Source organism: Erpetoichthys calabaricus, chromosome 14 (genome assembly GCF_900747795.2).
Source record: "Erpetoichthys calabaricus chromosome 14, fErpCal1.3, whole genome shotgun sequence".
In the NCBI taxonomy this organism is placed as follows: Eukaryota; Metazoa; Chordata; class Cladistia; order Polypteriformes; family Polypteridae; genus Erpetoichthys; species Erpetoichthys calabaricus.
Genome location: NC_041407.2, coordinates 2,541,093 through 2,567,684, shown reverse-complemented (window position 1 = coordinate 2,567,684; position 26,592 = coordinate 2,541,093). Strand labels below are relative to the sequence as shown.

At 46.8% G+C, this 26,592-nt stretch overlaps 1 protein-coding gene across 3 annotated transcripts in view; it reads left to right on the top strand.

Annotated features, from left to right (window-relative positions):
* LOC114665163 (growth arrest-specific protein 7-like) overlaps window positions 1-26,592 on the top strand; it is a 147,567-nt gene that overhangs the window by 45,583 nt on the left and 75,392 nt on the right. For all 3 annotated transcript variants that reach the window (XM_051918817.1, XM_028819580.2, XM_028819582.2), the window contains exon 2: window positions 14,207-14,327. In XM_051918817.1, the coding sequence (XP_051774777.1) occupies window positions 14,207-14,327 (121 nt within the window). The remainder of the gene's footprint in view (window positions 1-14,206; window positions 14,328-26,592) is intronic.

Sequence of the window (26,592 nt, the reverse complement as noted above, 5' to 3'; positions counted from 1 at the left end):
GCGGTCAATCATTTCTTCTTCAAACTTCTTATTTTCACAACTTTTTAAACTTTTATTTGGAATTTGATTTGGTTGAAGTGATCACCACCTCACATTTTGTGGCTCCACATTTTAAGACTTTCAGCGCCAGCCATATATGCCCGCTGTTCATCGGCGTTTCCACTCTAGCGGCCCATTGCTTGAGCCTTCTGCCCCAAAGTGGGCGTGTCCTGTGGTGGAACGCCATTGGCTGAGAATAAGGCTGACTTTGGCTCCGCCTTTGATTCATTGCAGTGCGTTTCATGGGACTCTGCTGCTGGACTTGCCCACTCTGAATCCCTGGCCGGGTGTCTTTGTGAGGTTACTGGTTTTTGTGGACTGGTCGGTCCTTTTGTCCATTGTCGACAGCAGCAGTTGACCAACTTGAGTTAGCAGCTGCAGGCTGCAGTGACGTCCCACTGACGGCTACTCTACAAAGTGGTAGTGCAATTGGTCTCTCCCCCTACAAAGAGCAAATATGGGTGGGCCTGTTGTTGATGTAGTGTAGTTGTGCACCAGAGGAGTCCATAATGGGTGTCTGGTGTCCCAGCTGGAGTTCTGGTGTCCATAGGCTGTTGACAGTACTGTGCTGGGGGGTCTGTTTTCTGGCATGAGAGAGCCTAGCAATCACTTGGGGCCCCAAGGCTAACAGACGACCTCTTAAAACACTCAGAGGAGTAAATGGAGACGGAAGCACCCGAAATCGGCACCACATGCGAGCATTCATTGGAGAGCAGGGCAGGCCCAGTGGAATTATTCATCGCAGGGGAAAGCTGACTTCATTTGAGGAAGAGACATTAAAGCAGAAGTGAAACTGTGAACATTGCGCCGTTTTGACATTTTTTTTTTTCTTCTGAAATATGATATTGATTGTGCAACGTCGCTCATCTGTGGCATTTCTTTTTTCTGAGCATGATTTCTATGATGGGTTTTATTACCAGATTATTTTGCTGACTCTTCCGATTTGACTCATTCTGCAACTTTTTGTGGCCAACTTGTTGTTCGCGCCTCAACAGTAAACTGTTTTTGTTGTTTTAGGGTCCTAGGTGACCCCATGTTTCCCTGTAAACAATTTATTTTGTAGATTTTTTACCAAAATGCCTCAAGTCCCATGCACTTAGAGCTCTGTGGTCCGGTCGTATACTTTAGCCCTTTCTCTCCCCCTTCCCTTCTTTACCCCTGTAACCTCAAGCAGTTCCACAGAGTGAAAGAACAGGCAGCACATGTAATTAATCACGTCTGTATTAGAGGTCATATGCCCAAATGATTAAGACACAAAATAAGAGGAGTGCGACGAACAAAATTAACATACGATACAACTCAAGTAGCAGTGCATTGTGGGTCCATAAGCAGCCTTCAGTCTTGTGTTCTGTTCGGCTTGGCCTTTTACTGGAGGATTTTAATGCAGGCCGCATGCCTGGCCCAATATGGCTGCTAAGGTAGAGTGGTCTTCACCATGAAGAAATGGCAAGAGCGAGAGAGAGAGGGAGAGAGATAAGGGGGTGTTCTCTTCGTGGCCAGGGTGATGGGCAGAAATGGCCTCTATCTACCCTCAATCACGCATAACGACTAAGCGAACACATGGTATTCTGAAAGGTCTGACAAACTGAAATCTCTCGTCCCTTGAAGTTTTCAGTACTTTGTAGAAGCAGCAATTGCACCTTCTAATCTTCTTGGGGAAGTCTCTGCCAGCTTTGCAGGCCTGGATTTGGGCAGGTTCAGACCTGAGGGGTTTGTTTTATTCTCTATTGGATCCTAGTACCAGCTCGCATTACTTTTGGTAATCTGTGCCGTGCCAGGCTTTTATTTAATTCTTCTAATTGTCAATTGACACGTGAAGAAGAACTCCTGGGAACTGTCAAAGTAGGAGCTCAGATGGGGAGTCGTTGAGGAGTGGAGTTCTAGCTGTGGTGGGATTCCCTGGAATCTAAAGGAATGGAGGCGCTACCACCGAGAATCTGATCAGGAGGGTCTCGCTCTCTGTGTCTTGCACCTTCTGTCCGAGTCTCCCCTCTCTCTCGTGAGCCAACACTGGACATGGTGAAAAGATCCTCACCCCCGGTGTGGTTTAGTGGCAGGTGGAGAAGGAAGGGGGACGGGGGTGTGGGGTTCACCCTTGGGGTTCCATGCCAGCTGGAGAGAGGAAAGGGTCCTTGTTGGGTTCCCCACCAGATGAAGAAAAGTTGAAGATCCCTCCCCTTTATGGAATTTATTACAATATGGAACAATATATTGGGGCCCTAGGGATCATGGGCCCGGGGAATCGTGAGCACCCTCCCCTTTGTGTCACACAGCATGTGGAACTCGATATCAAGTCGTTTGGATGCCATGCACTGTGTCCACGACTGCTTTTTTTTGTAACCCATGAAATTTTTGTCGATCGTTCGGTCACGATTGAGAACACACACCTTCTGCCGATTTTTTTGATGGCCGCACATCCCACAGTTTGTACAGTCTTGGCTTCATCACAGTCTTCGTTATTACATCCTAATGAGTGAACAATGACACCCGCTCGAAAACGGGTGTCTGCAGCAGGCATGAGTTTGGTGAGGACTCCTCTGGGCTCCTGTCAAAGTTCATGAGAACCAATGAAGAGATGCAAAGTAACATCTGAGCAAGTGCTGATGAGCCTTCTTGGCAAGACCCGAAAAGCCGCTGTGCCCACTTCAGTGCATCAGTGACGAGTTGTAAATTGAAAGCTGCTGACCACCTCCACATCATCACTTCCAATACAGATGCCGGCGTGGTCTTACCAGTCTCTGCTCAGCTCTTTGGGTTTGGTTGACATGAAGGGTGTCATTGTTGTCTTGGCACCGTTGAGTCAGCAGGTAGGCCTCTTCTCTTGTGGGTGATCAGGCCTATAATGGGGGCATCCTCCGCAAATTTAACGGCACATATTGGCACACAGCCTCGGAGTGTCCATGTTGAGGGATGTGCTGCTGCCAATCCACACATGGTGGGGTCAGCTGGTTAGGAAGTCAAGTTACAGAGGATGGCACCGAATCCTAAATTGAGAACTTTGGTGATCAGCGGTGACAATTCAATAGTGCTGTGGTACAAGGGAGAGAGAAGTTTTCTGGGCACGGATTGTGGTGAAATGCCCCCCTGTGGGTGAGCAGGATTATCTGGAATGTTCCGTTGCACGCGTCTTCTCGAGGTGTTGACCAAAACTGAGGATGGCTCACTGCCTTAACCCCCTGAACCAGCGTTTCCCACTTCAAGCCCTGTTAGCACATATGGGCAACTTTCTCAGAAACGAGTGGTGACGTCGCTCACAGGGGGCTTGGTTGCCATCTCCTTTCGAGAACACGTTGCTCAACATAACCCAAACACCCCCCCCCCCCCCCCCCCCCCCCCCCCCAAAATCTATGTCAATTCAGCTTTTCCACTTAATCTCGTCCCCTTTGGTCCTCCTTCCTCATTTTGCCAATGTTGCTATGACCGGTTTGTTTTGCAACAACTCCAAAGAGTCGCACCCTCGGAAGCACGTATGCCGCCGGCGGTCCTGTTTTGTGCCGCTTTGGTCTCTTAGCAGCAATTCCAAGAAGTGTGCGATGGGGCTGGCGTCATAAATCGCCTCGTACAAATGAATCATACTTTGAGGAGATTCAGAGAGGGGGGGCTGAAGACGAAAATATTGTGCTGTTTTTAGAATTGCGGTGATCTGATCGGCGGTGGTCTGTTTGAACGTCCCACTCCTTTCAGAGTTTAAAAGGGCACAAGAGCAGGAACGAGGTGCCACCTCCATCAAACGTAGTGTATGCATATAAAAATGACACACCGCTCAAAGGCGTGTGTGTGTGTGAAAAGCGCCTGGCGTCTTGTAATAAATTTAGGCGATGAGCAGAGAGCTTCATCTACAAACAAGATCAGTGAGTCAGCGGTGGGATTAAAACGGAAACGGTGTGCTCTTATCTATCTAGTGCCTTTCGCAGTGCACATCCCACCAGGGTCGTTTCGTTGTTCTCTGTAACGCGGGTTTCGGGCAGGTGACGTGGGCCACAAGTGTGGTCTGCGCTTTTCTAGCTTGATTTTCGTGGTGAGCGTCACCCCGAGGTGCTCTGCAGGTGCGGTACTTTTGGCTTCTCTGGTTTTACACGTGAAGTCCTTACCAGTGACGCGACTCCATCCAATGAGGACTCGGCGCTGACGCTTTAAATGAGTGCGCTTTGTATTTTTAGAGCATTCGCGATGACCTTCCACGGAGTTGTGGTGCAGGCCTAAGGCAGTCATCTAAATTCATCACCATAAGAACCACTAGCCCAGTAGGGGGACCTGAAAAAGCTCACGATATGTGGGGCAGGGTGGGATCAGACCCTCCCCCTATAGGAGACATGGGGTGTGGATGAGGTCAGCGGAGGTCAGATACCAAACAAGAGAGTCTCTTACTGAGGGATGTGGGATTGGGTTGTCATGGGGTCCCATCCTGACCATTTATTTGAAGCTCCTCACTGAGGGACATCTTGATGTGGATGGGATCGGATGTCGGACCCTTTAATATGCAGAGTGGGGATGGGTAAGGAAATAGATGGGATAGGGTCAGGTTCAGATGTCACACCCTTGCCATACAGCAGAGGGTCCTTTCTAATGCACATGGGATGGGATGAGGTTAGAAATCGGTAGGGTCAGCTGTGGGTGGGATCAGATGGCAAACCCTTACTATATAGGAGGGAGGGTCCCTTTACTGAGGGAGCTGGGCTCTGATCCTGACAATATATTTTATTTTTAAGGTCTTCCCCGAGGGGGAATGGGATGTGGGTGGGGTCGGATGTCAGACCCTCACAGGGCAGGAAGGGCATGGATGGAAAGAGGGCCAGCTCAGATGTCACACTCTTACAAAAGTAGGTAGGGTCAGTTGTGGGTGGGATCAGATGGCAGACCCTTACCATTTAGGAGAAGGTCCCTTACTGAGGGAAGTGGGTGGGTCTGATCCTGACCATATATATATTTTAAGATCATCACTGAGGGAAATGTGATGGGGTTGAAGTCCGTTGTGGGTGGAGATGGATGTTAGACCCTTAATATATGGTCAGGATCACTGCCCACCTCCCTCAGTAAGGGACCCTCTCCTAAATGTTAAGGGTCTGACATCTAATCCCACCCACTACTGACCTTACCTACTTTTGTGTGACATCTGACCTCTTCCCATCCCACCCCACTCGTCTTGCACTGTAAGGGTCTAACATCCAACTCCACCCACAACTGTCCTCATCCCCATCACATTTCCCTCAGTGATGATCTTAAAATATAGTATATATGGTCAGGATCAGACCCCCCACTTCCCTCAGTAAGGGACCTTCTCCTAAATGGTAAGGGTCTGCCATCTGATCCCACTCACAACTGACCCTACCTACTTTTGTAAGCGTGTGACATCTGAGCTGGCCCTCTTTCCATCCATGCCCTTCCTGCCCTGTGAGGGTCTGACATCCGACCCCACCCACATCCCATTCCCCCTCGGGGAAGACCTTAAAAATAAAATGTATGGTCAGGATCAGAGCCCACCTCCCTCAGTAAGGCACCCTCTCCTAAATGTTATTTTTAAGGTCTTCTCTGAGGGGAAATGGGATGTGGGTGGGATCAGATGTCAGACCCTTAACATTTAGGAGATAGTCCCTCACTGAGTGACTGGAGATGGGGTGGGGTCAGATTCAGACCATTGCCATCTAAGAGGGGGTCCTTGCTGAGGCACATGGGATGGGGTGAACAGAGAAGTGGGAAGCGTGAGATAGAGGGAGGGTCGGGTGTCAGCGGTTCCTTCACTGTCACACATGGAATGGACAGAAGGGGGGACAACATAACCAGCCATCCAGACCTAAGACTGCTGATCGTCGAGAGCTGGTGTGTTTGTTCTGGACCCACATGGCTGATAGCTGAAGTTGCTTCGATGGCCTTAGATACCTGGACTCCTTAGAGAAGCTCAGCTTTCCTACCTAGTGTCACACAAGCCACTTAAATGGCCTGCTGGGGGCATCTGACCAGGACATGGGTTGTACTCCACAAGAGATCTTTTAATTGGGGTGCTGCATCTCGGATGTCCTTGGAAGAAGATGCCCACTCATGCCAGCAAAACCCTAAGGAGGCTTCTGCTGTTGCAGTTTCAGTGCTTATTAGAGTGTGTGAGGGCAGAGGGGGGGATTGATTGTAATATCTGAACTGAGCCCACCCTCCCTCTTTTTGTTGTCACAGCTGCAGAACAGAATTGCCAAACTTCCCACACAAAAGGCGCTATATAATGCAAAAGTCTGCCACGTCTCTGTGCAATCCTGGGTGATGGCAATGGCTTTAGACGGAGACTAAGATTACTAATGCACACCAGCATGGCTGACCCCTCATTACATGTTCATTCTTCTCTTCTCTTTTCCCTAACCTGGGGTCATTCCGCCATCTGAAAATGTGAGTGTGAGCAGCTGAAGTGACTCCCGGGGAGTTTGACCCTTGTGATTTGTATACAGTAATCCCTCACTTATCGCGGGAGATAGGTTCCAAGGCCGATCGCGATAACTGAATTTCCGCGAAGTAGGGACACCATATTCATTTAATTATTTAACGTGTATTTGGAGGTTTTTAAACCCTCCCTGTATTGTTTACAACCCACCCTTTACTCTATTAATAACAGGGACAACTGCTAAGCAATATGAAATCGGTAGATAAGTTTACACTTACTGTATAGCGAAGTTCACGTAGCTATATATGACGTGATGATGGTGATGAATATGCTGCGCAGTAAAAATGATGACGATGAAGGTGATAATCCCCTGAATGCAGTAGCAAGAGCACGTTAATGCTGAATGAGTGAGATGAGACTTCCTGGTTAATGCAGCACTCCGTCGCTGAGCCAATCAGCAGCACACAGGAACTTAACTGCGTGCTCTGATTGGGTAGCTTCTCAGTCATCCTCCAATAGCATCTCTTGTATGAAATCAACTGGGCAAACCAACTGAGGAAGCAAATACCAGAAGTAAAAAGACCCATTGTCCGCAGAAACCCGCGAAGTAGTGAAAAATCCGCGTTATATATTTAGATATGCTTACATATAAAATCCGCGAAAAGTGAACCGCAAAGTAGCGAGGGATTACTGTATAGCGCCTTTCCATTGTGGTAAGAACCTTTTCTATCCGCAGTAATTTCCACACTGCGAGTCCCAGCAAGTCAAGTGACTCACTAAAGGCTGTAGAGGGGATTGACTTTTCTGACTCTTTATAGTGCCTTTCCATCATGGAATACCATAAAAAGGACTTCTTTGTTTTATTGACAGTAGTTTCTACTGGGGATTAATCCTTCACATTTGAAGCAGGACATTTGGTTTCATTTAATTTTTATTTCAATGATATGGGCACTGGCAAGTGAAGTATCTCGCACAGCGAGTCAATAGTGAGGAATAAACCAGCAACATCATGCATTACAGTTCAACACCTCAGCCACTAGGGGGCAACATTTCTTGGCAGCAACTGCCAGTGATTACCAGAACATTCCTAATGGCACACGTTGAGGAAAGTATTATGTAACGGTGCAGACAACTCCATTTTTTTATCCTGTTTACCAAGTTCAGGGTTGCCCAAGCTCTAAACCTCTAATCTTGGCACTAGTCTATTATTTTAGTTCTTGGTATGATGGCACCCAGTGACCCTGAACCACATAAGAAAATGTTCAGACCGATCTCACTCAATGGCTCCATCACATGCATTAACACTCTGTCATGAGAGGGTGTGGCTACTGGTGGATGGAGCATCTGCTCACCCAATTAAAAATCAATAACTTTTTAACTTATTTTGGCGTTTAGCTGCGCCCTCTTCATATCCAAAAGCCCACCCAAAGGATGACAATCCTTGATTTGCCACCACTCCTTAAACTAGTCGATCATTTAGAAGGTTGCAGCAGACATAGCAGTTTTTGCTAGGCAGTGCTGCCCCCTACTGGCTAAGGTGTGGAACTGTGACGTATAAGGTTACTGGTTCAGCCCCCCCACTCCATAGACCCCGCTTTACTGATCCGCAAAGGGAAATTCACTCAGACTTGTTGTGTTAATTGAAAAATGAAGTGTATAGGCCAAAGTGGCTTCACTAAATTAATGGATGGGTGGATGATGGTGGGCCATCCTGCAAAAAAACCCAGAGAACCAAAGTGAACTGGTGAGCTTGCAACACAATCCAGGGTTGTCAAATGCCCCCCATGTGGTGGCTTGGGCCACACTCGCTGTCAGCCATGTCTGGATTGTCACTTGGAAGATCAGGAGAATCAGGATTTCAAAAAGAACACAACACAAATGTAACAGCCAGCTGTGCCACTCTGGAAGGACGGGCATGGACTGTAATGTCACTCATCGTTAAAGTTCATGTGAGGAGCCAAATGAATTCTTCATTCATCCATTATCCAGACAGAGAGTAGCCATGCAGGCCGAAAAGTCTGCCTGCTGAGTTTGGGCTCAGGTTGCCTAGGGTGAGGCCAACTGCCATACTCCTATGGGTTTTGTTAATTTTTGTGGCTTGCCACACCCAGTATTGCTGAATTCACAATGGAGGGGAACCACGCAAACCCCTGGCCCTAAACAGCAACACAATGCTGCTTTATCATTACAGAGTCTGCCAAGCGTTTATTAAACCCACACAAAGTGCTTGCTATGGTCTTGTCACATAGCAGTTACTGGACTAACCCCATTTTATTTAACGATGAAAATGCAAAATGGACTTTTGTTATCCAGGCTGAGGGTAGCTGGGGTGCTGAGCCTGTCCCGACAGCACTGGGTTCAAGGCAGGAGTAAACGCTGACCAGGGTGTCCATTTTTATATAGTGTATGATCTATAGAGGGCGCTCTTTAGTCTTCCCCCAAACACAAATAATGCCAAGGAGGCCAAAATAACTAAACCAGAAAGTTTAGTAAAATAAAAGAAAAGGTAGCAGAGTGTGTGAGACCTTCTTCTTTAAGAAGATCTTGATATATTCAAAGGGTTTAACGTTTAGACAAAGGGTTTTTACAGCTTTTGTTTTCTTTGTATATTTGACACTTTTTACGCTTGGGTCACATTTTGTATCCGTGTAGGCCAGAAAGTCTGCCTTTTTGAATTTGGGCTCAGGCTGCCTGAGGTGAGGCCTATCACAGTACTGGTGTTCATTTTGTGGCCTGCAACGCCTTTTGTTTTGCCATTTTGGTATTGCTGAATTCACAACAGAAGGGGAACCACGCAAACCCCTGGCCCCAAATACCAACACAATGCTACTTTTAGAATTAGATTTTTTTATTGACCAGAATTATTGGGACCACACAAAACATTCGCTAAAGTTTTGTTACACTGCCGTTATTTGGTGAACCCCCATTCTAAAGTTTTTATTTTTTATTTAACTGCAGGTAAAAATCCAAGAGAGCAAAACGGATTTTTTTTCGTTCATCCTTTATTTGAATGGGCTTCATGCAGGATGGGGGTTGCTGAGCTTGCCCCACCAGCAATGGGTTCAATTTAGTCCCATTAACACAACCTGAAATTTTGCCTTCTCAGTTTTGCACCCAGGAGTAGACAGAAATGAAATGCAACAAACGTCTACAGAGGGCGCCCTTGAGTCTTCTTCACACACGAATAACCAAACGTCAAAGGTTTTCTAATAACAAAGAGAATCCAAATGATTAAGAGATATTTAATAAGAGGAGTGCGACAAAAGGAAAAACCCATACAGCAGTGGTTCTCAAACTGTGGGGCAGACCCCCCTAGGGGGGCGCGAAGTAACAAAGGGGGGGGCGTGAAGATGTGAAAAAAAGAAAACAAGAATAGAAAATATGAAAAATTCATCTATTGAAACCAAAACAAATTAACTTAAACTACACTCTGATACTAGAAAAAATAGAGTTAGATAAATGTCAATAAAAGTAGGTATCATAAAATATGCATCTATGATATATCATTAATTAAAAAAGAACAAATTGGTATTCGTGGGCTCCTTTCAAAAAAACGTTAGGGGGGGCGCGATTAAAACCGTTATGAAAACTCGGGTCGCAAATACTTAAAGGTTGAGAAACGCTGCCATACAGTACAACTTAAGAAGCAGTGCATTGTGGGTCCATAAGTGGCCTTCAGTCATGTGTTCTGTTCGGCTTGGCCTTTTTAATGGAGGATTTTAGTGCAGGCCCCATGCCTGGCCCAGTATGGCTGATAAGGTCTTGACTTATTTAACAAACTTGTTTTTCTTTCTTTCTTTGGACAACTGTTTCTTTTTTTTTTTTTTTTAACATTTTATTCTTTTGAAACTTTTAATGCTTGGGTCTCATTTTATGACCAGTGTGGGCCAGAAAGTCTGCCGTTTTGAGTTTGGGGCCCGGGCCCCTCGGCGTTTTGTTTTTGCTCCTTCCATTGATTTTTGGTTTTGCTGAATTCACAACAGCGGGGAGCCATGCAAAGCCCCGGCCACGAATACTGAACACGTCCGTCCTTATGATGTGAGTTTATTAACGAGAATTCTCGAGACCAAGCAAGGCGCTTGTTAAGCTCTTGTTACGTGGCGCGTATTTGATGCACCCCGTCCCGAAGTCTTCACATTAAATGGCACAAAAACTTGAGGCAACTTGAAGTCAACACATTTGAGAGCAACGAAGCGTCAAAGCCAATGGCTGCCTGTGTTCCTCCAAAGAGTGCAAAACCCGTTTGTTTAAAACACTTGGAGGCGCGGGTGCCACCCTCAGACGGGTGGGTAGGTGGGTGTGCATGTGAGCGCTTTATGACGAAGGCCTGCTGTTACGCATCGTGTCTGCTGCGCTGGAGACGTCCGCCATGTGACCACCAGATGCTTCTCTTCTGTTGGCTGACGGGGGAGGTTGGGGGGGGGCTCCACACTCTCCATGGGCACAGAGAACATCGAGCCAAAAATGGGGTCTGTGTGGTTGGAAAGAAAAAGGGCACTGGAAAACCAAACAACCCTCCCCCCCCCTTCCCCTCATGCTGCCACCTCCATTACCATGCCCTGAACTTGAACTGCTTGTTGTGTGGTCCTGGTGGGGGAAGCCTGAAGTGCGTGGGGGGGGGGGTCAGCATCTGGAATCTTCTTCCTGTTTTGCGGCTGCTGGCGGGACCCTTCTGCAGGTACGGGGCCTGTTTACAGTGACGCCAAGAGAGTTCCCGGCAAGAGTCCGCTCTGCGCCGCTGCCTTTGGTGGTCATCCAGGCTCTTTAAGGTGGCGGACCCCGGAAGGCTGTGCACAAACTGCTAGGCTCCATATGCCGTTCTGTTTCATGTCCTACTCCCTTTTTGTCTTGTTTTGATTTTGATGAGCTCCTGGAAAACCGCAAGCCCGACTTAAAAAAAAAAAAAAACGTGAATGGCCAAAAGACGCCGAGAAGAACGAGTTCAGTGGAAACGCGGAGAAGCCGAGAATTGTTTTGTAACGTGGCCACTGAAATTTGTTTTGCTGGTCACGTTTCAATTGTGAAAGGTGAAACTCCCTCAAATGATTGTCTTGGGGGACATTTTTTTTTTTTGTTGGGGGTCCAGGGGTGTTGGGACACAGAGAATATTGTGGGGTATGCATATGTGCCTCACCCGAACAGGGGCGTCATTTATTCCTTTTAAGTCATACTGAGAGTTTTGTGGATATTTATATGGGGGTTTGTTGGGTTAGGGGTGTATTTTTTGGCTAAACCGTGGTCTGTGTGTTTGGGACCCCAGGAGCGTACGACTGGATATCCTGACATTTGGATTACACAACGTGGACGTTGTGATGTTGTTGGCTCTCCAATGAAGCCCATTGTACCAGCAGCTTTGTGGTCTCCTCTCTCCATCCATCCATTATCCAACCCGCTATATCCTAACTACAGGGTCACGGGGGGTCTGCTGGAGCCAATTGCAGCCAACACAAGGCGCAAGGCAGGAAACAAACCCTGGGCAGGGCGCCAGCCCACTGCAGTCTCCTCTCTCCAGGAGATTAAAGACTTCTTCTCGGCCATCACTGCCAACAGTGCAGGCTAAGCCAGGTATTGCATTTAGGCCTCAGAGTAGCTTAAGCCCCCAGTGCAGATGTTTAGGTGCCCAATAGGACAGCTGCTGGACCACACCCCCCCCCCCCCCCCCCCCCATCTCTATTTAATTTTTGATTTGATAGACTTTACTTTTCACATGACCTTTGAGGGTCTGAGCTCAGGGTGAACCATTGTGCGAAGCCCCCTGGAGCAGTTTTCAGGTTATGAGCCCAACGGAGTAGGATCCCTTCTGGCAGTAACAGGATTTGAACCAGCAGCCTTCCAAATACCAGCGCAGACCCTCCGTCTCTGAGCCCCCACACTATGGACTTGTGCCTTAAACACTCAGCTGTCAATCAAATCCTTTTTCAAATGTCTAATAGGCATGCGAGGGCCCCCTAGTGGCTGATCGTTGCACTTCATTTAAATTGAAGCTGTTATTGGTGTTTGGGTTCTCATGAGGAGCAAATCAATTAACAGAGCTTGGGGGTAGCAGGGGTCCGGAGTGCATCCCAGCAGCATTGGGCACAAAGCAGGAATATTAGGTCACTAAGACAGGGTGGCACACATAAGGACTTGGATTGCATGACCAAGTGTGGTAGAAGAGGGTCCCGGGTATGGTGGTGTGTGGGCGATTATTACGTTTGCCATTTTTTTCTCTTGTCGTCTGGCAGTACAACAAGATTTGGCTTTCTTACTCCGGATGGTGACGATGGTCTGCCACTTAAGGCCAGGGTCTTAAGCAACACACACAAATAAAAAATGTGATGGTTGGCTTTGTAAGTGCTGAGTGGCATCGTGTGCCAGTCTTCTTTCACTGTCCCAGTTTGAATGAGGTGGTTTGACAGTTGGGGTCCCAAGTTTCTTTAGCAGGCCAATCAAACGCATTTTATCAGGACCTCGATGATTTAATTGTACAACATCCACGTCTTACAGTCCCGCTAATGTCACCAATGTCTCGATTCGCCCCATGATGCCTCTGACGTTTTTGAAAATTTAAAAAGAGGCAATCGTCAAAGCAGCTCTATAGCGCCTTTCAAAGGGAGTCTCACCTGCACGGCATCTTGGGTAGCACGGAGCACAACACGCGAGGCTGCTGACCGTCGATAAGCCAAGGAGGATTGCGGCCAGCCGGCATGCCGTTCTGGTTCAGGTGGCGGGTCGCGCTTTGATCCGAGGTCCCGCAGACGCGGCCGGCGGAGCTCCAGGAATTCCGCTGAGGCCTGCAAGAATCTTCACCAGCTGGTGAAGCAGAAGTGAAAGCTTGTGGCGTCTTTTTATCTCTCTGGGCGAGGATTTGCATTTCGAGCTGCCAACTGAGCAGAATTAAGCAGGGCTTTAGGAGACGGTCGAGCAGTCATCTGCTTTGGAAATGTTGGGCCGCGGAAGGATGCGGGAATTCCCATGGGACTTCGGGGGGGGGTTTGTGAAAAGTGACGAGAGCTGCTCTTTTGTACAAGTGTGTGTGTGTGTGTGTCACTTCCCTGAGATGAGGTTTAACGCACATGGATGTTCCAGTTGCCAGGTGAGATGCTGACTACAGAACCTTGGTGGCACTAAAAGCCAAACCTTCAAGATTAGACACTCCCTCACCATCCGTAGGGGGCTTTGGGGGGCTGGTACGAAAGAGCGACACATTGAAGCCCTGTCACCTGTGTGGCCCATCCTTAGTTTCCGTGGTTACCTGCACCAGGAGCTGAACGTGGTCTATGCTTGGCCCCCTGGTAGAGACCTCTTTACCCAAAGTTGTGCTCCACCTTGAGTCTGATGGCTTGGGCACTGAGGGTTTCAGTGACGTCCTCAAAGGGTCCGCTGGTTGCTCTACTCCCGTCTTCTGTCTTCCTGATGTAGTTTACTTGGGGGTCTGGTAGCGAACTGGAAATGGATAAGAGTGTCCATGTGGACGAGTGGGCTTTGTGATGGACTGACAGCCCAACCAGGGCAGGTTCCTTCTTCCTGCCTATTCCTGCCAAGATGGGTCTCTGTCCCTCATGCCCTTGAATTGGGTTAGGTGGGTTTCCGGGATTCTGATTTTACGTTTCGTTCTGCCGCTGTTGTGAACAACTGCTTGGGCTCTCTTATTCTGTGCTGTTTATGCCTGCAGGGTAGCAGGGATGGGGATGAGCACATTTGCAGATCTTAGATTTCTTTTTGGTGGCCTTATTTTAAACTTTGCTCTTTATATCTCCAGGATGTCTAAGAAAAAGCGCAGGGCTGTTTTAACTCTCGGCTTCTTCTTCACTCTTCCCACAGAAACCAGTCTTCATGAACCCCGTAGCTGACGACGAACCCGGCTGCGGCCCTCTCCCCGAAGGCTGGCAGTGCTACATGTCCGCCCAGGGTCGCCGGTACTACGTGAACAACTTCACAAAGGGTGAGTAGGCGATACGGCGGAGTAGAACGCAGACCGCCGGACCTTGTAGGGTCATCTCTCATAATGGCAGGGCCCCCTTAGACACTTGTTAACTCTTTTCAGTTTATGCATTTGGAGGTTAAGAAAGGCAGCAGACCCCTTAATCACTGTTTGCCCGCTTTATTGTGCTGTGGAGACGATCTGACATGAGGTGCCATCAATCTGCACTCAATCATCCATAATGACAAAGTGAAGACTGCTTTTCAGAAAGGTCTGAGAGTTTATTAAAAGGTCAAAAACTGAAATCTCTCCTTCTTCCAAGTCCTCAGAATCTTTGCTGTGGCACTCAGGTGCCTCTTGTTTGAGACTGTGGACACCAGGGGGCGCGCCAGCTCCCCAGACACCCAACACAACAGGTATGGACACAAGTTGAAAGGGCAAAGAGTCATCTTTTTGTGGGAAACTCTTCCTGATAAGCGTTTCCCACCCTTATAGCCACAAGTATACACACTAAGCACTATTCTTCCTCCTTTTCCGGGTCACTGCCTCCTCCGCTCCTCTTCCTCCCTGGCTCTGGCTCATCTTTGTGAGGTAGGCAGCACCTTTTATTCTATCTGTCCAGGAAGTGTTTCCGATCTTCCGCACACATGGCCCATCAGGTGAGGTGGAAACCCCTTAACAGAGGCCTCTTCGGTCCTTGTTGTACTCCCTGGTGGTACCCAACAGGGCTGAGGTAAAGAACTCCAAGTCCCACGATGCCCTGTGGAAATCTGGGGCACTGCTGCAACCCAGGGGAGTTGCCATCTTAAAAGATCTTGACTTTTTCAAAGAAGCGGTTTGTTTTAATGTTTGGACAAAGGGTTTTTACAGTTTTTCTCTCAAATATACAAAGAAGACAAAAGATAAACTTTTTAATTTTGGGTCGCGTTTTGTACCTGTGCAGGCCAGAAAGTCTGCATTTTAAGTTTGGGGTCAGGCTGCCTAAGGTGAGGCCTATTGCAGTACTGTTGTTAATTTTGTTGCCTGCAATTCCCTTTTGCCATTTTTTTGTATTTCTGAATTCACAACAGAGGTACACGGAGGCCGGGCAGTGCCCTTAAGATACTACCCGTGTCCCCAATGTCTTGGGCGTCCCAGCCTGGTTGGGCTACCAGCTGTCCCTTAAAAGATGTTTCCAGAACTTGTGACCCGCTGAATTGATCAGGCATCACTGTTTATAGAAGGTTCCACAAAAACACAAACCATGATGTTCAAGGAACTCTCTGTCGACCTACGTGACCAAATTGAAGGGAGGCAGAGATCAGGTCAGGGGGATCAAACCATTTGTAAAGCTCTCAATGTTGCCAGGGGCTCTCCAGAATTGAGAAATGGACAAAGTTTGGAACCATCGGGACCCTTCCTAGAATTAGGCAAACTGAGTAACCAGGGAGGTGACCTAAAACCCAATGGTTACTCAAATAGACCTTCAGAAGTCCTCTGCAAAAAAAGGGAAAACCTATCAGAAGGGAGGCCATCTCAGCAGATGGGAATGGTAGAGTTGCCTGGATGGAAGCCATTCTGGAGTTAAAGACATTCCAAGGACTCCGAGAGCAGGAGGAGAAAGGTTTTCTGGTTCTGCTGAGACCAAAATGAACTCTTCAGGTAGACCTCCAAGCGCCATGTCTGGTAAATACCCACCATAGAGTGAAGCCTGCTGGTGACATGTGACACCATGCCGTGGGACAGGGAGATGGGTGAGACCTGAGGAAAGGGCGAGGACAGCCAAATGCAGAGATGCCCTAAAACAGTGATTCCCAACCGGGTGGTTGCGAAAAAAATATTGTAATGGCGGAATTTTAAATCCCAAATGTAAAAAATATAATGAAATATTAAATGTAGGCAAATATATTCACAGTACTATTAATAATAAAAATGGGTCAACAAATCAAATGTCAAATTCATGAATATTACCTCGGTGACTTACGCATTGCGACAGAAAATTCCGTAAAATTTTCGAGTCGCAACAGGTAACGATCTGTAATGCGCTGAGACACTACGCCGCTGGCGATACGTGTACATTCTCGTATGATCCAGAAACTTCCAATTCAGCGAACCGAGAACCCCGAATGCGCTCGAAAGAACGAGAATAACGTCTGCCGATTTATAAAAATGACGCGATCAGAAAAGGCAGAGTAGAGTCGAATTGAATTGTACGACGCGCTTAAGAACCACAAGAGATTTTAATAAGAGAAACTGGTAGTGCATAGTGTGCGTAAATAAATTATGATAAAGACTTAAACGTGCGCACGTCGAACGTGAAAGTGAATAATTATTACCCCGTAATTTTATTATGGATCGATGGTTAAAAACGGGTAGTTTTATCAAGTCTGACAAAAAGCTGGACGAGCAATCAATTGGTGCTGCTTCTTCTACTTCAGTCCCTGATTTGGTACCAACACAGGGTGACGATACGGAAAGTTATAGTGAGCTACCGTCTCTCCAGACTGAAAGCAAGAAAAAAATAGGTGCACATAGTAAGACAAAAGAGAAGAAACAAAAATATGACGGCGACTATTTACGAATGGGTTTTTATTTTACCGGGGATGAGTCAGAACCTGAACCACTTTGTGTAATTTGTTATGAAGTCCTGGCCAACAGCAGTTTAAAACCATCACTTCCTCGTAGACGCATTGAAACAAAACATCCAACATACAAGGATAAACCTTAGTTTTATTAATGTTTGTCTGTAAATGTTTTACAATTATGTTTAGGTTTTTCATTATGAATCATTTATTATTCAATATGGAAAATAAATTTTAATAACAATTAATTTACTGTATCGTAAGGACTACACAGGGGGTTCGCCAATTTATTCCGGTTTTTTGAAGGGGTTCACGAGGAGAGAAAGGTGGCGCAGGTTTTCTTTTATGGCAGTGATTCTCAACATCAGATGTGGCCGGGGTGGAGGGGGCTTTGGGACAACTCTCTCTCTCTCTTTAGGTGTCCTTGAGTGGCCCACACTTAAACCCCAAAGAACACGTGTGGAGAGACCTCAAGATGGCTTGTTCCCAGACCCTTCCCATTCCAACCTAATGGAGCTTGAGGAGATCCGCCATAAACAATGAGCTCAACTGCCCAAATCCAGGAGTGCAAAGCTTGTGGAGACTGACCTAAGAAAGTGGAAGTGCTGCCGACGGAGCTTCTGCCAAGGGTCTGAATACTTCAAGGGATGAGAGACTCCAGGCTTCGATTTTTAGAAAATTGGCAAACCTCTCTGAATGGAGGGTCCTCACTTTGTCATGATGGGCTGCTGAGTGCAGACGGGTGGACAAAAAGGGCATAATTATCTACTTGGACTGGAATCTGCAATACAACAAAGTGCGCTGGAAGTGAAGGGGTCTGAACACTCGCCAAGTCCACTGTTTGCAGTGGTCATTTGTATTTTATTAACAATATGCTTGCTGTCTGCGTCATTTTGTAATATTCATGTGAGAGAAATGCTTTTTAATGTTTTTTTACGGCCCTCTTTATTTGTCTGTTTATGGCCCTGCTGTCCTTTATAATGGTCATCCTCTTCTTGGATGCAAGTTTGGCACTGTGGGGGCTCAGATTAGAAAGTTTAAGGACCCCTGCTGTACACAATGGGTCCCCCCCACCCATCCACCACCGTCTAACCCTTTAAGGGTCTCATTTGCTAATTGGACAAACTAACAACAAATGACTATGCGGTGTTGCGGCTGCACATTCATTTGATTTTTAGACTCCTAAAGGGTCCTGTCAAAGTGAAATGGGCTCGCTTGGCTCAACTTGAACGACTCTCTGGCACATCCTCCATGTTTGTCTGGCTTTTGCTTTAACGCTTGAAGTGTAAAGAATGTGGGGAAACAAAGAGCCGACGGCGAAGTGGGCCCTCTTGTCAACACGGGTCACTCGCTTTGACATTCATCCAGCTGCCCTCCCTTGCATAAGCGTGTCACATAAAAATGAAAAGTAAATAATCGCCGTGTTGACGTCCACACAATAGACGCCTGTTCATATAGTGCCATGGCGCAGATCCAGGAGGATGAGCGACGCCATGTGAGACCTTGACTGGCAGAACCCCAGATGAGTGAGGGTTAGTCAGGCTGCAAGACGACAAGAGGCGTCCATGCGGTGCATCTGCTGTGTGGGTAGAGCTCAGCAACAAACCCTGAGATCTTTAACCTGCTGGCCTCTGCGCCATCTTCCAAAATCTTGAACAATACGGGCTGCTGTTATGACTCCATGGCCCTGATGAGTGACACCTCCAAAACTTGAGCAGGATAAAAACTGAGCTCTCCAGCCCAAAAATAAGCCTAACCCTGCAAAATGGCGAGGCTTCGGCCTACTAGTGCCCATATAATGCACTGAAATGTCCAAAAATACTGAAAGAGAGACGGTGCCAGGCAATGCAGACGCAGAGTGAAGAGGCCGACGCAGAGAATTTATTTGTTGCTACAAGTGCGGTCCCCATGAACAAGAGGAGACAGTGGTACCAGCCCAGAGTGGCAAGGCCCACGAGCGGCCAAAGAAAGACAAAAAGCAGCCTCGGCGAGGTGCCAGCTGGCAAATGATGATGCAAACAACTCAGAGGAGACTGGCAGTGCCCAGCTCAAGCCAAGGAGTCACAAGTGCAATGGTGACAGCATGGCTACAGGAGCTAATGGCTTATTGTGTGTGACAGAATTATGGCTAAGGATACGGCATCTGCCAATCACGACTCTGTAAACGGTAATAAATATGAATAAGTGGGCAGCACACAGTAAGGTTTCAGCCAGGGCACCAAATTCCTCTTCTTGTCTGTGTTGTCCATTTTGTATTTTTTGTTAATATTTTTGATCATTTTGTAACTGCCTGCCATGTGTTTAGTGGGTGGTGCCCCCAAGAGGCGGGGCCACCTGCCTATCACAGTCTATAGGGACCGCCCTCAACAACAACAATACCATTTATTTATATAGCACGTTTTCATACAAATGATGTAGCTTGGCACTATTGAGGCTTATTAAGGCACATTAACCCCAGTCCCCTGCGGTTCATTGAATGCACGGACGCTGGTGAGTTTTTCGGTTGCAATTATTCTTGGCTTTGGTGTGTTTGCTGCATTTTTGACCCTTTTGCTCTGTTTTTGACTTCGGCTTCTTGTTTTGTGTATTTGGACTCATCCGCCAAAGGGGTTGCCTTTGGTGCTCCTCGGAGCTTCACTGTTGGCAGAGCTGTCTTTGTGACGGGAAATCTTTTATTAATAAAGATTCTACGTTTGCCCTTTTTGTGACGGGCTGGGCTGTGATGGTTCAAGGAGGGCATTTTGAGTTATTTTTGGGACTTATTGTGCTCTATTGTACGACAGAAGCTTCAGAATGTCCCGTCAGAGAACGTGCCGGATTGCATGACTAGTGTTGTGTTCTTCTTGGGTCTCTCACAGTTCACATAATTTATTCTCTGTGGCTCTGAACATAAATATCTTACTGCGCCATCTTAAAACAGAAGAATGCCAGTCATGGGGGGACCCCCTATAAGACCTGCTGCCTCCATTTATTTGGCCAAATGGACACTCCGTAGCAGCTGGGAGATATCGGGACGGCATGAGGTGCACCATATAAAGAGTTCCTCTTTCTCATTCCAAGTGTTTAGATTAGGATCCCCCAATTATATCCATAAATTCTAAAATTCCCAGCCCCCCTGTGAACAAACCTCATTTCTGTCGCTCGTCTTCGTGATTTTGTTCTTTCCGCCATTACCCACAGCTCAAGACAAGAGGTGATGACAGTGGGGGATTGAAGATCGACCCGGTAAATCGAGAGTTTTGTCTTTCGACTCTATGCCCGCTTCTCCACCTCGGACTGGTACGACTCCAGCGGCACAGCTGCCGCCATTCTAATCCGCTTGTCCATCTCACGCTTCTGTTTTCCGTTGCTTGTGAACAAGATGATGAGATACTTGAACTCCTCCACTGAAAGGCACCGGGGGGCTCAGTTTTATAGATCTTGAGAGTATTCAAGAAAAGCAGGCCAAAATGTGCGCACGCAACCATCCACACAAAAGTCACAATTTGTTAAACGGAACTCAACAGGAAAACGTGCAAATGTTTACGGCAACTCTGACCCACGTGTGCGCAGCCATTTTGGAGGAACTGGGTATGATGACACGCTTGTTCAAGAAGGGAAATGCAGCCAAGTGGTGATAATTCGCATCACCGGGCCGTTCTCAGAATGTGCGTTTGCGTGACAAACATATTCAGCCTCCTAAGTGACGTACAGACTTTTAAGAGGGCCAATGCTGCGTATTTTCATCAGTTCACATCTGCTACCTGTTGTCTGTTGTATTTTTACATCCTTGATGTTAACCAGTGGTGTGGCTTGTGCTCGGAATTCTACGCAAGTACGGTTATTCCCAAGTCGGACTCCAGGGGACGTGTAATGATCCGCTTTACGGTGTAAAACCCGGACAGAACTCTGCTGCCATCTAGTGGATAGGATAGCCTCATCCTGCCAAAAATTCATGAACATTCCTATGTTTTTGCCAGTCTAAGGTAACTCATCAATATTCATGAGTGGGGTGGAGCCTTCAACCAAAACACAACGGTGTGCAAAGCCAGTTTTAGAACAAACTGAAACGGGACCATCAGCTGAATCAAGCGATGCGAATGTATGGCGCCATACGACCAGAACCGCCGTGATATGCCTGGTGAATTCGGTCGCCTGAAGGTTCACCAGGGTGCAAGTAGACAAAATGACCACCAGACTAGAAAGGTGGCAGCCCCCTCCGCTCTGTTCACAAAGCAGCCACGGTCACTGCTGGTGTTGGAGGAATGTGGAAGTCGCTGAGGTCGCTGCAGTGGTAGCCCACGATTTAACAAGGGGGGAGCGTCCATCGTGCAGATCAGGCAGCCCCTCTCATGTGCAAGCAACGAAAAATAAGCAGGAGGCCGTCGCACCGAGAGGCGTCCCAGTGCCTTGTCACCAGTAACTGTCCCCACGCGGCCGACTCGCTTCATCAAGCGTCCCTCTAAATACTGCAAGTGCCGTTTCTGTTTTATTTCCTTTGAAGCTGTAAAACGAGTTCTATTTTTGGATGCGGTTACTTGGTAACCGAGTCCGTCTTTCCCACTTCTTTTCTAATGCCTGAGCATGGAAGAGCAGAGCAGGATTTCCAAAAACACTTCAGCTTCTTTCTTTTCTGCCTGCCACCTGCGGATGCTGCGTACGGTGGAAGAGGCCCAGGGGGTGCGGATGCCACAAGTTGCTTTGAATTGCCCCCCTGTAGTTGTATTATCCCTTTGGGTACACATCTTACGTTTTGGAGATTTTCAGCACTAGGAGGACAAAGAGGCTGACATTCTACAGCTGCAGCTGCTTCGGTGGGCTGTGTACCCCTGCCAGCACCTTAACAGATCTCCTTCAGTAATGTTATGCTGCCCTCTCGGATATGCCCATCCATGTTGACAAAATGCCGTGCACCCTCAGTCGGGGGGTCTTTGGGGTTTTGTTTCTGTGTGGACCTCCTCTACATGTCCTGCGAATGTCACAGCAAACCTTCAAACAGAATCCCACAGTAAACTTCATAAGGAAGGACAGCCATCTGCTTGGTGTCCGCTTAGCTATGCGGGGTGGGAGGGCTTATGTTTAGACCCCTTGGCTTGTTATAAAAGTTGTTGATCGGTCATTTCAAGCAATCATGGCTTGGCTATATTATTCAATCCGTTTTAACGGTACCGTGATTTGAAATAAAAAGGATCAACTGCCATTAAAAACGTACATTTCTGGGTGATTGAAAACTTTGACCACCGGTGTATGTCATATGCTGATATAAGTGGGCAACCCAATCTGATAACGTCGAACATAACATACCTGCTGCTCTGGGAGGACAAAGTAAACAAGAATTGTGCGATTCGGACACAGCTACTGGTTCACTTGGTAGAATCATGTGACTCGTTCGTGGCCAATGAATTTGTTCGAGAATCATGCGACTCGTTCGTGGATAATGGTTCAGTTGGTAGAATCATCTGATTTCATGCGTGGCCAATGAATTTGTTCAAGAATCATTTCTCATTCGTGGGTAATGGTTCAGTTAGAGAACCATGTGACTTCATTTGTGGGTAATGGTTTAGTTAGAGAACCATGTGACTCATTCATGGCCAATGAATTGGTTCAAGAATCGTGTGACTCGTTCGTGGATAATGGTTCAGTTGGTAGAATCATCTGATTTCATGCGTGGCCAATGAATTGGTTCCAGAATCATGTGACTCATTCGTGGATAACGGATCAGCTAGACAATCGTGTGACTTCGTTTGTGGGTAATGGTTTAGTTAGAGAACCATGTGACTCATTCATGGCCAAAGAATTGGTTCAAGAATTGTGTGACTCGTTCATGGGTAATGGTTCAGTTGGTAGAATCATGTGACTTTGTTCGTGGCCAATGAATTGGCTCAAGAATCATGTGACTCATTTGTGCATAATGGTTCAGTTGATAGAATCATCTGATTTCATGTATGGCCAATGAATTTGTTTGAGAATCATGTGACTCATTCGTGGGTAACAGTTCAGTTAGAGAACCATGTGACTCATTTATGGCCAGTGAATTGGTTCCAGAATCATGTTACTCATTCATGGGTTAACAGTTTAGTTGGTAGAATCATGTGACTCGTTTTGTGGCCATTGAATTAGTTCAAGGATCATGTGACTCGTTCATGGGTAACGGTTCATCTGGAGAATGATGGGACTCATTCGCGGGTAATGGTTTCAGTTGGACAATCAAGCGAATGAGAGTCATGTGACCCTTCCACAGGTAATGATTAGGAATCGACTGAAGGAGAATTGTGCGAGTAGTTACTCAACGGGACAAAGCGAACAAGAATCGTGTAACTTGTTTGCGGGCGATTTATTTCAGTTCGAGATATTAAGCGAATGAGAATCGTGGGACTGCGCCATGGGAAATTATTCAGTTTGAACTTAAAAGAATCGGTAAGAGGTACAGTCAATGATCAGTAAACACAGACTGCCCTGGATGCATACTGTATATAAACAACGTGAAGTTTGAAACAACAAGCAACTATTAGAAATGAGATCGATTATAGAAATTATCCACCGTTAAATGATCTGTTCCTTTTAAATACAGGAAGATTTCTGGATGATTCCAAACTTTTTGAGCACTAGTGTGTATAAGTGGGCCGCCCAATCCAATCAACATACCCAGTCCTTCCCAAGAATCAAGCGAATGAGAATTGTGGGACTCGTTCACGGGTAATGATTCCATTCGATAATAAAGTGCACTTGAATCGTGCCACTCATTTACAGGGACTGATTATGTTCGAGATTTGAGTGATCGAGACTTGTGCCTCCTGTTTGTGGGTAACGATTCATTACGAGAATCAAAAGAGCTAGAATTGTAGACCTCGTTCACGGGTCATAAATAGAAATCGAGGACTGAGTTAAAGAGAATTGTGCGACTCGTTTACAGGCAACGTTTCCACTTGAGAAGCAAGTGAAGGAGCAGCGTGTGACTCGGTTTAAGTATCAAGGCGCGTTCGAATAGTGTGACTCGTTGACTGGTAACAATTCAGTTTGATAATCCCAGAATTTCTGGTTGCCGGAGCTACAGAGTGGAAGTAAAGCTGTGTGCCATCTGACTCGGAGTCCTTCATTGTGAGGGCCACTTCACTCACTTCCAAAAAAGGCCATTTGCGACTTGTCACTTGTAGCTTCGCTTTAGCCACACGACTAAAGAAGGTGATGCGTTTGTTTTTTTGTCTCTTAACTATTTTAATTTTTGCGGTGACGAGGGGCCATCAGCACCTCTGGGACCGAGATGGTAGAAAGGGGGGGGGGGGGGGGGGGGAATTAGGGGAATCCTCAGGATCATTGGAATGCAAAATTTTCCTGCCATTGGTGGTTTACTGCCTGCCTGCATCCCCTGGTGGTTGATGTCCCCTGGTGCAGCTCACTTCCTAATATTAACTTGAATACCTAAATACAGAAATACGCCGGCCACCAATATAATTGGGGAGAAAATATCAACTTGCCATTTATACTTCCATCTCCTTTTGTCAATTTTTTTTTTTTTTTTTCAGTTAAGGAGCAAGCGACGGCCGTAAGGACCACTCTAGATGGGTGAAGGTAGTAATCGGAGCACCCACACCTACTTGCCAGTCCGTAACTTTAGAATATAAACTCCTAGAATCCACATATTTTGTTTTATTTCTATTGGGTAACATTTTCCTGCTCATTTAATGCCATATTTAAGAGCCCAGCTGTCCCGCTGTTTTATGCGCCTTTTCTATTTTACCGTCGTCGTAATATTTGAAAACCTCTCTCTACTGTCTCCTTCAATGTTCTTGTGTACTTTAGGGGTGGAGCCCCAGGAGGCGGGGCCACTCTGACATCACTGCTCCCGGCTCTTCCCTCTGGCTGTAGAGGATGGTAAGCGGCAGACCTGTAGTAGCGGTTGTGTCCAGCAGGGGGATTGTGTTCTTCATTGAAATGCAAGACACACTTGCACTGGGATTTAACCCCTTCATTAACCATGGTGGAAATAATCAGACGAGAGAAATGAGGTACAAAAAGAGATATAAAATACAGTAATCCCTCGCTACTTCACGGTTCACTTTTCGCGGATTCACGACTTCGCGGATTTTATATGTAAGCATATCTAAATATATAACGCGGATTTTTCGCTGCTTCGCGGGTTTCTGCGGACAATGGGTCTTTTTACTTCTGGTATTTGCTTCCTCAGTTGGTTTGCCCAGTTGATTTCATACAAGAGATGCTATTGACGGATGGCTGAGAAGCTACCCAATCAGAGCACGCAGTTAAGTTCCTGTGTGCTGCTGATTGGCTCAGCGACGGAGTGCTGCATTAACCAGGAAGTCTCATCTCACTCATTCAGCATTAACGTGCTCCTGCTACTGCATTCAGGGGATTATCACCTTCATCGTCATCATTTTTACTGCGCAGCATATTCATCACCATCATCACGTCATATATAGCTACGTGTACTTCGCTATACAGTAAGTGTAAACTTATCTACCGATTTCATATTGCTTAGCAGTTGTCCCTGTTATTAATAGAGTAAAGGGTGGGTTGTAAACAATACAGGGAGGGTTTAAAAACGTCCAAATACACGTTAAATAATTAAAAAAATATGGTGTCCCTACTTCGCGGAAATTCAGTTATCGCGGTCAGCCTTGGAACCTATCTCTCGCGATAAGTGAGGGATTACTGTATATGACATACTTTAAATCCAATACACAACGTAGGCTGTAGGCCAACAAGAAGCCACCGTCCAGTTCTTTAGTGGGGACTTCTGACGAACATACATCCGGTTCGGCAAAGTGAAGACGGCTTCTAGAAACTTCCTAACCATTAAGTACTTGCACATTTTGCATATTCAGTGAGCTTTTTATGCAACTTAGCAGCTGTTCTCTATGGATGGTGGTCTTCTAACATCCAAGTAGCATTTCTTCCTTCTCTGTGTACAGAGCAGCTGCTCTGCTCCCTCATGGCCGCTCACAAATCCCAAGGACCCAATGGCGGCTGTTCAGTTCTGGTTATAGCCGTTCATTGGTTCTGCATGAATGGAGCAGCAGAGAGACGGCATATGGTTCCAGTCCTTGCTGCACCTCTTGGACCACTGGGAAGTGTAGTCTAGCCTCCATTCCATCTCCGGCCAGATTGTCCTTTCCTTTTCGGCTGCTTGTATCCCCCCAGGCTGTCTTCCTGAAAGGTGAAGGGGTGTCCTCGTGTTTCTCAATCTGGCTACCTGTTCTTGTCTTTCATCTTTCTTCCCTGCTAGGCTATAAACATTTTAAAAGAATTGTTAGGTTATGTGACAATGTGGGCTCTGCTCTGCTCTACTCTACTCTATGCTCCCATCGCCATTTTGGGAGCTCTTGAACCCGACACTGTCGGTAATGTCACTGGATTAGGTGGACAGTGAAGACGTCCTGAAGCAAGGGGGTGGTGCGAAAAGGTGCAAAGTACTTTTATTAAAAACAACAAAATCAGCACAGTGTCCAGACAAATAGTGCAGTGCAATGAAAACGTTATTAAATAAAAAATTCAATTAAAAAAAGGTAAAAGATTAAAATCCTGCTGACGACATTAGGGGTCGGCTACTTCCCTGTCTCTCCAGCTCTGCCCCCCAAGGTATGCTCAGCGGGAGAGACTTCAGCCATCGTGGTCCTCACTGCCTGACCACCCGGGGTCAGTTGTCCTCCCGTCTTTCTTCTCGCACTCGGATCCTTAGGGTGGATTGTACCCACTCTTCTATTAACTCAGTGGGCACAATCTTGTAC